General features: G+C 38.0%; 2 protein-coding genes across 5 annotated transcripts; one reads left to right on the top strand and one right to left on the bottom strand.

Moving 5' to 3' along the window:
• Window positions 1-653: 653 nt before the first annotated feature.
• LOC136249226 (kinesin-like protein klp-3) lies at window positions 654-12,707 on the top strand. 3 transcript variants are annotated; one of them, XM_066041183.1, is made up of 20 exons: window positions 654-759; window positions 2,326-2,583; window positions 2,910-3,028; window positions 5,482-5,553; window positions 5,771-5,845; window positions 5,906-6,019; window positions 6,291-6,399; window positions 6,451-6,533; window positions 7,024-7,095; window positions 7,159-7,233; window positions 7,913-8,089; window positions 9,026-9,142; window positions 9,338-9,511; window positions 10,221-10,418; window positions 11,600-11,710; window positions 11,762-11,865; window positions 12,001-12,038; window positions 12,090-12,187; window positions 12,244-12,339; window positions 12,432-12,707. In XM_066041183.1, exons 2-20 carry the CDS (start codon window positions 2,328-2,330, stop codon window positions 12,561-12,563), a joined length of 2,220 nt encoding a protein of 739 aa, XP_065897255.1. In that variant the 5' UTR covers window positions 654-759; window positions 2,326-2,327; the 3' UTR covers window positions 12,564-12,707. The 3 variants fall into 3 exon arrangements, with proteins under 3 accessions (XP_065897255.1, XP_065897253.1, XP_065897254.1); XM_066041181.1 differs by having other exon boundaries at window positions 12,001-12,187; XM_066041182.1 differs by having other exon boundaries at window positions 661-759; window positions 2,319-2,583; window positions 12,001-12,187.
• LOC136249227 (galanin receptor type 1-like) lies at window positions 3,406-5,351 on the bottom strand. Of its 2 annotated transcripts, XM_066041185.1 has the most exons (4): window positions 5,253-5,331; window positions 4,441-4,595; window positions 4,025-4,235; window positions 3,406-3,769 (listed from the first exon to the last, which is right to left on the bottom strand). In XM_066041185.1, exons 2-4 carry the CDS (start codon window positions 4,567-4,569, stop codon window positions 3,516-3,518), a joined length of 594 nt encoding a protein of 197 aa, XP_065897257.1. In that variant the 5' UTR covers window positions 4,570-4,595; window positions 5,253-5,331; the 3' UTR covers window positions 3,406-3,515. The 2 variants fall into 2 exon arrangements, with proteins under 2 accessions (XP_065897257.1, XP_065897256.1); XM_066041184.1 differs by having other exon boundaries at window positions 4,441-5,351.
• Window positions 12,708-12,839: the final 132 nt, after the last annotated feature.

Genomic DNA, 12,839 nt, shown 5'->3' with positions numbered 1-12,839 from the left:
ACAAATATATGGTTGTAGTTATTGCTACATTTAATGTAGAATATACAGGTAGGCCTGTCTACTTTGCACTACCTGTGCATTAGCACAATTAACACAATGAGCAGGTATAGCTATCAATTGCCATTCAATCTTGAAAGAGACAGCTGTTAACTATACATCAATGTGCTTAAAGCTTACAAGAAAGTAAATACTTATGTTTTACAGTCAAATATTTCTTTCATGGCATGATCTCCACAGAGTCATGCATGACTACCTTTCTTCTTATCGGCTAATTGAGTATAAATCATATAGAACATGTTTTATATATTTGATTCCACCCATTGGTAGCCGGGCGATACATACACCCTGTATAACTGCAGCTGGGAAAAGCTGACATATTCTGGCATGGCTACACTACTTTCTTTTCTGTGTGGAGGTGGGAGTGGTCTAACTACATAAGATTAGCATAACAAACAATAGCCAGTTGATATTTGGTGAAAACTGAAAGAAAAACAGTCCTGAGTCCAGTAGCTAGTACAGTCCAGTGATTCATACAACCGCGCGTTGGTTCATAGCGTTGATGTTGAGGTAGTTCTTCGGGAATATACGGAGAATATTAATGGAATGTCTGCTGGAATGAGTACGTCGACTGGAATGGGATTGGTCACGTGATGACAATTAGTGAGCTTTACATAGAATTAATTGTTCTCAAGGAGATAAAAATAAACAAATACAACGAGCCTTGATGTTGCGTGGACTTCAGTAACACACTTTAAATTGGTAGGTGTTATAACCATGGAGTAGTTTACAGTGTGACTCATTTGATTTGTATGTACATGGCACTTTTAAACCGGGATTTACATCTGGGGTTTAAACTTTAAATCTGCTCAGTTCACTCAGCGTCACTCATATGCGAGCTCAAGTATTAATTATCACCACCAATTTTATCTTGATATGTGTGCATGCGTGTAGTACTGTAAAATGGCCTAGTGCGCTGTACCATAGATAGTATATAAAAACAAATTCTTCAACTTCACTTTACTTCAGCCGTCAGCGCGATCGACCTTGACCAGTACCTGCCAGTTTTACAAGTGTGCAACTAAGTGGCAATTAAGTTTTCAATGTATTCAAATGTACTATAATGTGTTTTACCAGGTCTTTATCACCAATTATATACTAAATCGCAATCACACAGACATACTTACCTTGGTGTTATTAGATAACAAGTTATCATGGTCTTCACACATCAGTATTACTGCTGCAAAGGCCAATAGAACATTAAACTTTCTTAAACGTAACCTGAGTAGCTAAGCTGTTCATCCGAGGTCAAAGCATCAGCTTAGTTCGACCGTCAATGGAATATGCTGCAGTACGTTGTTTGGGACCTGTATATAAACAAAACAATATCCATCAGTTAGGGAAAGTACAGTGTAGGACAGCTTGATTGGTCCTAAATTATTTCACTCGATATAGCAACTATGATACAGCTTCTCTCTTGGCCAAGCTGCCAGATATGAAGGAAAATAGCTAGATCATAAATTCTCTTTAAGATAATGCATCAAGATTACTCACTATCAATTACAGGCTATTTTATTTTAATGGAAAGATCAACCAGGTTATATCATCCAAGGCATTTCATTTTTCCAAACTCATCTACCCTTTCATACCAGCAAAGTTTCTACTCCAGAACAATTTACCATCAAATATAATTGACTGCAACAACATTGACTCTTTCTCAATAGAACTTCAAACAGTTCGTGGAACTTAATGACTAGTTTTTGTAACTACGTAGCTATATAATTTATTTGTGATTGAATTTTTTCCTGGGCATATCAGCTGTGCTGTCTGCTAACAATAATAATAATAATGATCCCTATCGACACTTGTATTTATGTACCACACAGCCGTACATGGTGATGTGATGTGCTCGACCATGTTTTAATATAAATAATGTATTACTGTGCAGAAATCAAAAAGGTTATAACACGGTGAGCTTCGTGAATTTCAGTTTTGATGGACTGACCAGGGTATGGTGATTGTTCATGCCATCGTGGAAGTTTCTAGCTACTCTAGTTTTTACAACAGCTCAGTTTGATCGAGGTAGTGTTTGTTTAAAACTTCAGTTGACATACCAAAACTTTGCTATAGGCAAGTCTCTAACCATTTCTTTTGAGTGCAATAGTCTTATTAAAACGAATCTTATACTTAAAACGTATGCAATATACAAACCTACAGTATACTTAATCAAAGTGGTTGTTCCGTAAAAATAAAATATCTAATTTAGTTTTTAATATCTGTACTGACAAGTGTATACCCATTATATCTTGTATGTACTCTAAACATCAGTGATGGGAGCTGGAGCATCATCTCGTGGTAGTGACCGGTCACAGGCTCAGGTGGTGATCTTGCAGCCAACACATGGTGCCACTAGTTCCACTAATCATGTGGACAAGGAGATCATAAATACAGCGCTACAATCATCCAAGGAAGTTGATAACAATCCTGTTGGTGATGATGTAGCTAGGACTGCTGTCACTGAGACTTCTAGTAATGGTGCCCATGTGATCTCTTGGTCTGCAGAACCTCACAGTATCGAATCATCTGGTAAGTATGTGAAATGCAGTGTATAACCTTCATAACCCAGAAATACAGCCTCAGTAATGATACAGCTTTCGGTGAATTTTGCTTATCAGGAGGTCATGAAGTACACCTTATCTATGTTTGGGACCTACACATTTGACATGGCCACTGTATGAAGAACCTTAGCTGTATTTGGGACCTACTTGACATGGTCATTTTAATGAGGTGGTCATGATGCAGACTAAGTGTTTAATTATCTGTGTATGTTTCTTTGCAATTGTTTTGCATTGGTCACCGGTCAATTTGTCTGCTCACCATCAAGTTCTTAATGTGCTGATGTTCTTCTACAGAGGCACCAGCTGGTGATGAGGAGCAAGACATGTTCACTACATTTCGTAAACACAATGGAGAGGAGTATACAGTGTACAGTAAGGATGGGAAGAGGTACTATGTTGATTGGGAGACTCAGGTTAGTAGTTCTAATGTGTAGAGAAGGGGGCTCTGTGTGTTTTTTTTGTGTTGTGTGTGTGTGTGTGTGCGTGCGTGCGTACGTGCGTGTGTACGTGCGTGCGTGCGTGCATGTGTGTAGAATGTTTTAGCAAATTGATATCCTTAAATTTAACAACTGCTGTACATATCAGTACAATGGAGCCTCAAGGTGTCTTATTAAGAAGTGAAATGCACCTTAGTTGTGCTTGGCACCTACTTGACACAGTCAATATAAAGAGCAAGGAAAGTAATTAAGTACCTTAGCTACATTTGGGACCTACTTATCATGGTCACTGTAATGAGGTGGTCCTGGGCTTCATTCATGACCTGTTATGGACACTTCTCTTTATAGTCTAACTATTTGATGTATTGCAAACCTGTTGCACATAAATTACACTCAGGGTGAATTACAGTAGACAATTAATAATCTTTGGTTACATGAGTTGATTTTGCTGTTGTTGAAATTTTCAAGCTGCACTTTCTTCCATCACTGTGTTGTCACCTTCTATATCCATGGTTACCTCCTGTAATTCTGATTGGCTGATAATTGTGTTAACAGATTCAGCATCAACTGTCACATCATTTGATGAGGTGTCAATTAGATGATTTAGCTTTGTGCTTGAGCTATTTACTGTTAGTCTGTTTACTTCAGTTGTCGCTTTTGGCAGGTCTCCTTCCTTATAGTAACTTTTAGTTGTGTTTTTAAGACCAAGAACTTCATCTGAAAAGAAATGAAAAGACAGTTGAATACGAGTGTGCATGCTTGCATGTTTGTGAGTGTAGTGTGCATGTTTGTGTGTGTACACATGTGTGCATGCTTATTTGGGGCGTGTGTGTACACATGTGTGTGCATACGTGTACGTGTGTGCATGCTTATATAGGGTATGCGTGCGTGCGTGCTTGTGCAATTTGCAGAGTAGTCAATTATAAAGCATACATACCCAGGTTAGTTCACTGTGTGTAACTATATTCTTACCAAAGTTATTCTTTGGTCTCAGCCATGGCACAAAGCAAGACAGACCATAAACGATCCACTTGATAATCTCAAGATAACCTCTTCTGACTGGCTTCCTGACTGCAGCATAAAGCAATGGGTCAAATGCTGCGTTAAGCATTAGAATACCAATGGCAATATAGTCCACATTGGGATTGAGTGGCCACTTTGTCTGTGCTAGTATAAGGCAAATCTATTGGGAGTAAATGAAATGGAAAAACAGTATAATATTAATACTCTAACAGAATGTATTGTGCACTATATCTGCAATTTTAAAAATTATGGGTATTCCCAATTCACACATACACCCACAAGACTCAGTAACATGTATATACAAAGTGTCCTTATGAAAACAAAAATGCTACTAATGAGCATTAAAATATGTACTAATATTGTACCTCAAAGGGGAGACTACATGCGAAGAATATGGTAGAGATCACAACTGCTAGTTTGGCAAAGTTCAGCTCCAGATCATTACTGGTGATGCTTGATCTTTTACCAGATGATGACTGCACTTTCCATCTCATCTTGATCGCAGCATGACATATCTTGACTGTAGAGAATATTATCACAATCATACTAGCAGTATAACCGAACATGTTGATCGCAATGATCAATCTTGATGTGACACTGGATGAATTCCAGTCAAACAGGCAGTAGGTTCCAGGATAGTGCACTACATGACTGGAGCCAGTTATGAATGGTATTAGTGACACAAGAACACTCATTATCGTTGCTGCAAATAATCCTAACAGTTTCACTTTGAATGACTGTGTCTGGGCCACCTTCTTGTTGTACAGAAAAGGGTGACAAATGGCAAAGTATCGATCCAGTGAAATAGATGCCACTAGGTAGAACGAGACAAGGTAGCTTGCATTAAGAACAATTCCCTGAAAATTACACAAACCAGAATTCTTTGAAAGTAGGAGATGGTCGACAAACAGCACTAAGACTGCTGGGAAGAAGCCAATGATTATGATAAAGAGATCGATGAAACTGAGTGTGAATACTAATATGTTAGGCCATGTCCTTCGTGTGTGCACACTCCTTCCCATTATGATGATTGTCAACAAGTTAAGCACCGTGGCACAAACCCAGACCACCATGAAAATCACTTGATGTGCCACATCAATAGATGAAGCTTCACTCTCACTACTATTATTACACATTGCAACAATGTTCAGCTAATTCTTGCTATGTTATCACTCACTGTAAAGTCCTCTACATGCACCACTTCTCCACTACACTGTTGGATTAACCTTGTTCTATTTGATGCTCATGTGTTTGTGATGTGACATGTTGTAAACAGGTCACCTGAAAACATTAAAATTGTTTTTTATCATGTGATCCTTTTTATTTGTTTGTATAATGCATTTCTGTCAGTATACAGCATCTTCACCCTCACACACACACACACACACATATGTGTTTTACTGCAGAAATGGAGACACTTTCCTGACTCCTGGATAGAAGAAGGAGAATTTGTTAGCAGTGACATAGATCCTTTCCAAGTGAGTTGTCACAGTAAAGCCTTTTAAGATAGACAGTTTTGTTTTGTTGTGTATTTAGTGAGTTTGTCTAAAGAGATGCATTGATCTGTCCAGAGTTTATGTAACATGTTTTTTAATATAATTGATTTGGAATATAGCCAGATTCACTCATGTATATTTGTCACTATTGAAGGGTGTACTTGAACGGTAAATGTGTGTCAGCTTTTTTTTCTCCCAGAAAACTCATAAAAAGGAGATCATGGGAGAGTTTCTACACCTGTCCAGAGGGAAGATCACTACCTATCTACACTCTGTAAGTGTGGACACTACCACAAGTTACAGGTAGACTTGTTATGTTCCACGTGCCCTACAGCAATATTTGAACATCATGTACTACTTTGATGAGCCATCAGGCAGCTGGTTACCAATGCCTCTATCATGGGAACAACATGTACCATTTGTGGCTAGTAGAGTGGACCACATTAAGGTGTGTGGGAACATTCTATGTTCATTGTATGTACTGATCTGTGAACTGTACCAGTTTCATCATTGTAATAGTATGCTTATACTGTACATGCATGTATGTGTGTGTGTGTGTGTGTGTGTGTGTGTGTGTGTGTGTGTGTGTGTGTGTGTGTGTGCATGTGTATGCATATGTACGTACGTACATGTATACCAGTGTAGTGTGTGTGTGTGTGTGTGTGTGTGTTGTATGTGTGTGTGTTGTATGTGTGTGTGTATGACTTGTTGTATACTAGTCAGTCATCCCTGGCTGGAAGGACACAAAGTCAATAATAGCTTCACTCAGACAGAACAACTACAGTGTTGATGACTGCATCAATGTCTACCTCACCATCAATGATGATGGTCAGTTACTATAATGACCATCACCACCACTGACATTACATGTTCTGTTAGGCATGTTGGATATTGGTGACCACTTGTCCTCAGCCAGCAAAGATGTCTACATTAACCAACTGAAAGATGAGTTATCAAAAGCAGTAAGGAATAGTGTTTGCTGTCCTACAGCAAGGTATCTACAATGTACAGTAGTGTGGTTTAAACTGTACATGGCTTTACCTGATGGCTATTTTAGTTTTATTCACTGGAGCTGTTTGTAGGTGTAGACAGATTTTAATCTTGATCTGTTGCATGTGTTTTAATGCTCTGAATCTACTGTTGTTATTATTGTTTTCAACATCTGTGCTGAAGGTTAATCTAAACTGATAGCTCTATTGGAATAGTTTGCTCCATCTCAGAAGCTTACATAGCGTCCTGGTCAATTTTAGTCTGTTCTTTTGTGGCTAAGGTTCCACTGTAAAGTTTGGTGTCAGTAGAAATTTGTTGAATATTCTCAAAAATCTTCCACCTTTTGCCATTTCTTGAATATATGCAATCATGCGACGATGCAAGTACACATTTTCTATCATGTATTTTTGTCTGCTTTCTGCATATTACCTTTCATATTTCATGTGTTTATTGTCATCGTAGAACTCGGCTCTCAAGGAAGCAAACAGAGTTAATGATGGACTAAAAGCAGATGTAGAGGCAATGAAACTTCAGGTGTGAGAATGCGGTAGTAATAACCTTATATGTTGTTCATTCCACAATTGTCAATAATTGCAGATTGAGGAACTGGAAAATGAGGTTCATCAGCTAAACAAAGAACTTGATGCTGAAAAACTTAAACAAACTAAAAAGGTAAATAAATTGTTCTCCAGTAAAGGATGCATAATAAAAATCAGCCCAAACAAACCAGTTGTTTGTTTTTATTCTGATTGTTCTATTAGAGTATTTCGGAAACTGTATTGTAGAGCAGTCTTACTACTCTCAATGAAATTTACACGAGTTCAATGAAATTGTTAGTACTGTCACCATTCTTTAGTATCCTTGCTAACAAATGTGTACCCAGTGTGAGTACTTCTTTAAAAAGTGGGGAATCCAGGGATGACCGATATCGGACTCTGACATGGGTGAAATATTATTAAGCTTCATAGCCATAGATTGTGTATAAACACTAGCTGTATCATGATACTGATGGTGTATCAATAATTTGGTTGTGCAAACATGCGGTACAGGAGTATCAATGTCATCTTCTTTTTTTTACTAAACTCCTTTTTAACCGGTTTAATAGACTTAAGCTAGCTTTTTGTATATAACGAATGGAGTAGTATAGTTAGTACTGGACAGTAAGCCACCTATGCACCTAGATTCTTTATACAAAATTAACAATTACATAGCTATTACATTGTGTTTCATTGCACATCGCCAGTTATTGCATTGATAAATTGTGTAGTAATGTTACTCAAGCTCACATTTACCAGACCTTCAAATCAAACCGATGTCCAAACAGATTTTTTTCATTGTGTTCTCTTTGTAGCGTGCATTATATAGAGCATCTCAGTTCCACCTTGGCAGGCCCATACCATCAATGGTGAAGATTAATGAAACATTGGACATTTTGGGTGGTAATGCTCGTGGGATGCGCAGTAAACTACTGGCCTTGAGGAGTTACATAAGCAATGAGTTTCAGAGTGCCAAAAGACTTCAAATAAAGGTGAGTGTGGATATCTTTGATGAGATTTACAGTAAGACTGTACATGCACAGTAGGTATGTAGTGTCCCTATACACATTATTATTATTTATCTGATTTGTCAAAAGACAAGGTGACACCAAAAGGCAGAGCCTGTACAAGGGTGATTCCTTAGAAGATACAAAGCTGAAAAGGAAGGGACAAATACAGAGAAAACACAGCTACAAAAAACCAAGAAAGAACACATATACACATATAAATTAATTACAACAAAATAGCTTATACACAGCTTGGTGAAACTTAAGATCAAATACGTCACATAGTAGAGTGTTCCATAAAAAAACAGTGTTCACAAAGAAAGAGTACACAGAACTGTAGTGTATATAAAAACCTCTTAGTAGCTATCTGTTTTAATGAGACCACCTTTTTACAGTGGCTACTGTACGTCAAACATATACTGTAAGACCACCTCATTATAATGACCATACCAAGTGGGATTTTTCAAGCTCATGCCTGACTTCATTATTTAGTCCCATACCAAAATGATCACATGTTTTTCAGATATGAAGGATGGGTGGGTGGGTGGGTGTTTTGAAAACATGTGATCTCTTAAAAGAAGTGTTAGTATGTATACTCCTAAATGCTGTGATAGCAGTTGGTAGGTCTGGTAGCAACGGGGAGAGAAATGGAGCTCCTTCATTTTATTTCATTAGCTCCTGCACTTGTATATTCTAATAGAACATTCATTGATAGTCATGTGCAGCTGAAATAGCTCTACTGTTTTTTCTTGACCTCCCAGGGCACTACTTGAGGGTAAAAGTATGGTCTTAGTGGCTGTATCATAGTGTGTAATAAAAGGACTCATTGCTGTATTGATAAGGCTATGTAGTACACCTAAGGTGATCCAGAAGTATAGGTGTACTTCAACATACTGTATGTTACATATCTTACTTTTGTAGCTGGTAACAGCTCTTCGGCAATTATTGACAGTGTCACAGAAAAATCACAAGGAAGTAGTTGAACTTAGAACACTGTACAGAAAAGAAACCCTCCAGAGAAAATTACTTTATAACCAGGTTAGCATACCAGTGAGGTGTACTGTACATACACACTCAGTGATTTTATACAAGAATTAGTGAGAAAGCCTGTTATTGGATGTAATAAAAATCACCCTTAATCATTCATAAACTTATTCTTTATGCCTTGTCACACAACAAATCTCATCCCTCTATTGATCCTTACATGACACTTAAAGTTCAAATTTTCTACAGCTACAGGAACTGAGAGGAAACATCAGAGTGTTTTGTCGGTGCAGAAGAGATGACTCGGCACCAATCACAATTGAGTTCACCAGTGACAATATGGTCCACTGCTGGACTAGACAAGGAAGAAAACGAACCTTTGAATTTGACAGAGTGTTTGATATACAGTCCACTCAAGAACAGGTAAGGGACTAGTGATCAGTTTTGTTGTATATTTCCCAGCATACAGTAGTAATAGCTTCTGTACAACAAAGAAAATCAATACTGTATGCTTGACTTAAGTAATTTAAATCCACCCACTTCCATTCACTGATAATTATTTATTCACTAAAACTTTTTATTCAATAAAACTTTGTGTTTTATTAAAAACACTGCTCACCATGTTTCTCACACTTGTTTTCATATGATTTGTTGTTGTGCAGTTTGTTGGCCATATTATGGGATCTCTGTTAATCTGGGCAGCACTAATTAGAGAATTAATAGTACTTGCATTAACTTGAATACTAGATTGTATTTTATATCTTATTCTATTAGAGCAGTCACTTGCAATTAATTGACTCCAGGTAGTAATTGAAATTGGATTCTAGCAATAAAAAAGAAATTTAAAGCTGTTATTCATTAATCATCAAAGATCCAGCATATCCCCAATCCTTCTAATTTTATTTGGTCTGCTATATGTTTGTGCATACGCACCCCCGTATTATATCACTGCTCAAAACTTTCTATAGACAGAACCCTGTGTGTGTGCGTATGTGTGTGCAGTATATGTGTACGACATTCTTGTATGCTTTGAAATGTAGATGGTGACAATTTAATGGATGGAACAAAAAAAAACTACAATATTTGCTTCATTTCTAATTTTCCTCTTTACACAATTATCATTTTGTTGTAGGTATTTGAGGACACTCTTCCTACCATAACATCAGCAGTGGATGGGTATAATGTGTGTATTATAGCTTATGGGCAGACGTCTGCTGGCAAGACTTACACTATGATGGGGACTGAGAAGAACCCTGGAATTAACATTAGGTCAATAGCAGAACTTTTCAGAGTGTGTCATGAAAGAAAAAATATTGAGTATAAAATGAAGGTGTGTATATGCGTGCATGTGTGTGTGTGGCATGTAATTATTATAGTGTGTGGTGTGTGTGTGTGTGTGTGTGTATGTGCGTTCGTGTGTGTGTGCTTGCGTGCGTGTGTGTGTGGTATGTAGTGTGTGTGTGTAGCGTGCATGTGTGTGTTGTGTTGTGTGCATGTGTGTGTTGTGTGTGTGTGTTGTGTAGTGTGTGTGTGTGTGTGTGTGTTGTGTTGTGTGCATGTGTGTGTTGTGTGTGTGTGTGTGTGTTTGCATGTGTGTGTTGTGTTGTGTGCATGTGTGTGTTGTGTGTGTGTGTTGTGTAGTGTGTGTGTGTGTGTTTGCATGTGTGTGTTGTGTTGTGTGTTGTGTGTGTGTGTGTTGTGTAGTGTGTGTGTGTGTTTGCATGTGTATGTTGTGTAGTGTGTGTGTGTGTGTTGTGTTGTGTGCATGTGTGTGTTGTGTGTGAGTGTTGTGTAGTGTGTGTGTGTGTGTTTGCATGTGTGTGTTGTGTTGTGTGTAGTGTGTGTGTGTGTGTGTGTGTTGTGTTGTGTGCATGTGTGTGTTGTGTGTGTGTGTTGTGTAGTGTGTGTGTGTGTTTGCACGTGTGTGTTGTGTGCATGTGTGTGTTGTGTGTTGTGTGTGTGTGTGTTGTGTAGTGTGTGTGTGTGTGTGTGTGTGTGTGTGTGTGTGTGTGTGTGTGTGTGTGTGTGTGTGTGTGTGCATGTGTGTGTTGTGTGCATGTGTGTGTTGTGTGTGTGTGTGTGTTGTGTAGTGTGTGTTGTGTGCATGTGTGTGTTGTGTGTGTGTGTGTGTTGTGTAGTGTGTGTTGTGTGTGTGTTGTGTTGTGTGTTGTGTGTGTGTTGTGTAGTGTGTGTGTGTGTGCGTGCGTGTGCGTGCGTGTGCATACCTGTGTATAGTGTGCATTTGGGTGTATGTGCTATAGACAGTATGCCTTATATTCTAGTGTTCTAGGAATAAGTTTGATCCCTTCACCTTACATGCTATAGCTCAAACCTTACACTATTATAGCATGCAAAAGTTAACCAAAATGTTTGTCACCACCATACATCTTCGGCCTACAAAACTCAAAGAGTGTATGAAAATGTTACAGTTAAAACAATCATGCCTGTAAAGGGCAGGCCACCAATAACATTGTATCCATGTCTGTGTTTGAATTGTCTAATTTCCACTAGGTGTCAATGCTTGAAGTGTACAATGAAAGTATATCAGACTTGCTGTCCGAAGATGCAGAGAACTCTAAAAAGTTACAAATTTTGAAAAAGGGGAAGTCAATTGTAATACCAGTAAGTTGATTAAACGAGCTGCATTACATTGTTACACATATTTTGTAATAGGGATTAACAGAAATTGAAGTTAGATCAATTGAAGATTTGAAAATGTTAATATTGGTTGGAGAAAAGCAAAGAACAGTTGCGTCAACAGAAATGAACACCAATAGGTGTGTATGTGTGCGTGTGCATGAGTGCATGTGCTTATGCTTGTGTATGTGTACAAATAAATAACAGTGTATTCTATGTGTCATTTTGCCCACATATATGTAGTAAGGATATTAACAATGTTATTTGTTTTTTAGTTCAAGATCACATCTCATATTGACAATATCAATTAATGGTACTAATTCAACTGCTAACAGTGTGACACATGGCAAGCTCACATTGGTAGACCTCGCTGGTTCTGAAAGGATATCAAAAACAGAAGCTACCGGACAGAGACTGGTTGAAGCTGCAGCCATTAATAAGTCACTCACATCACTGGGACAGGTTTGTTGTGTATTGTTATTGCCTGCTAATACTAAAGTGTGTTGTGTGTATTTTAGGTGTTTGCCTGTCTGAGGAATAACTCATTGCATGTACCATATCGTAACTCTAAATTAACTCACTTACTGCAGCCCTCTCTTGGAGGAGATTCAAAGGTAAAATTTTTAGGAAGTGTTAATAAATACCACAGCCCATAAAGCTACCCGCTTTCCTTATGACGTGTATTTGGTTTCTTATATTTCTGTAGGCTTGTGTATTTGTAAATATTAGTCCCCTGGAGAGAAATTTAGCAGAATCACTTAGCACGCTGGAGTTTGGACAGAACATTCGACAGGTGGAATTGGGAAAAGCAACTAAACAGATCACTAAAATTACATAGCATGTGATTGTAAAATTTATTTTTGTTTGGTCATCCTTTGTACAATGATGCTCAGTATTTCCATTGACAATAACATACCAAGATGTGACATGTAAATTGTAAATTCTTAAAACAATAAGATTGCTTGTGCACATTTTAAATTAAGTATTGAACAATTTGTTTCTTAGGTTCCCTGGTAAACACCTTGTATACAGCTTTGTTCACCCTCCTGTATGTTCACTCTCCTGTGTCTAGCTATGTTCACCCCCCTGTGTCTAGCTGTGTTCACCCTGCGTC

The sequence above is a fragment of the Dysidea avara genome, chromosome 3 (genome assembly GCF_963678975.1).
Source record: "Dysidea avara chromosome 3, odDysAvar1.4, whole genome shotgun sequence".
Classification (NCBI taxonomy): Eukaryota; Metazoa; Porifera; class Demospongiae; order Dictyoceratida; family Dysideidae; genus Dysidea; species Dysidea avara.
The sequence above is the reverse complement of the archived record's forward strand: the minus strand, read 5'-3'. Positions and strand labels throughout refer to the sequence as shown.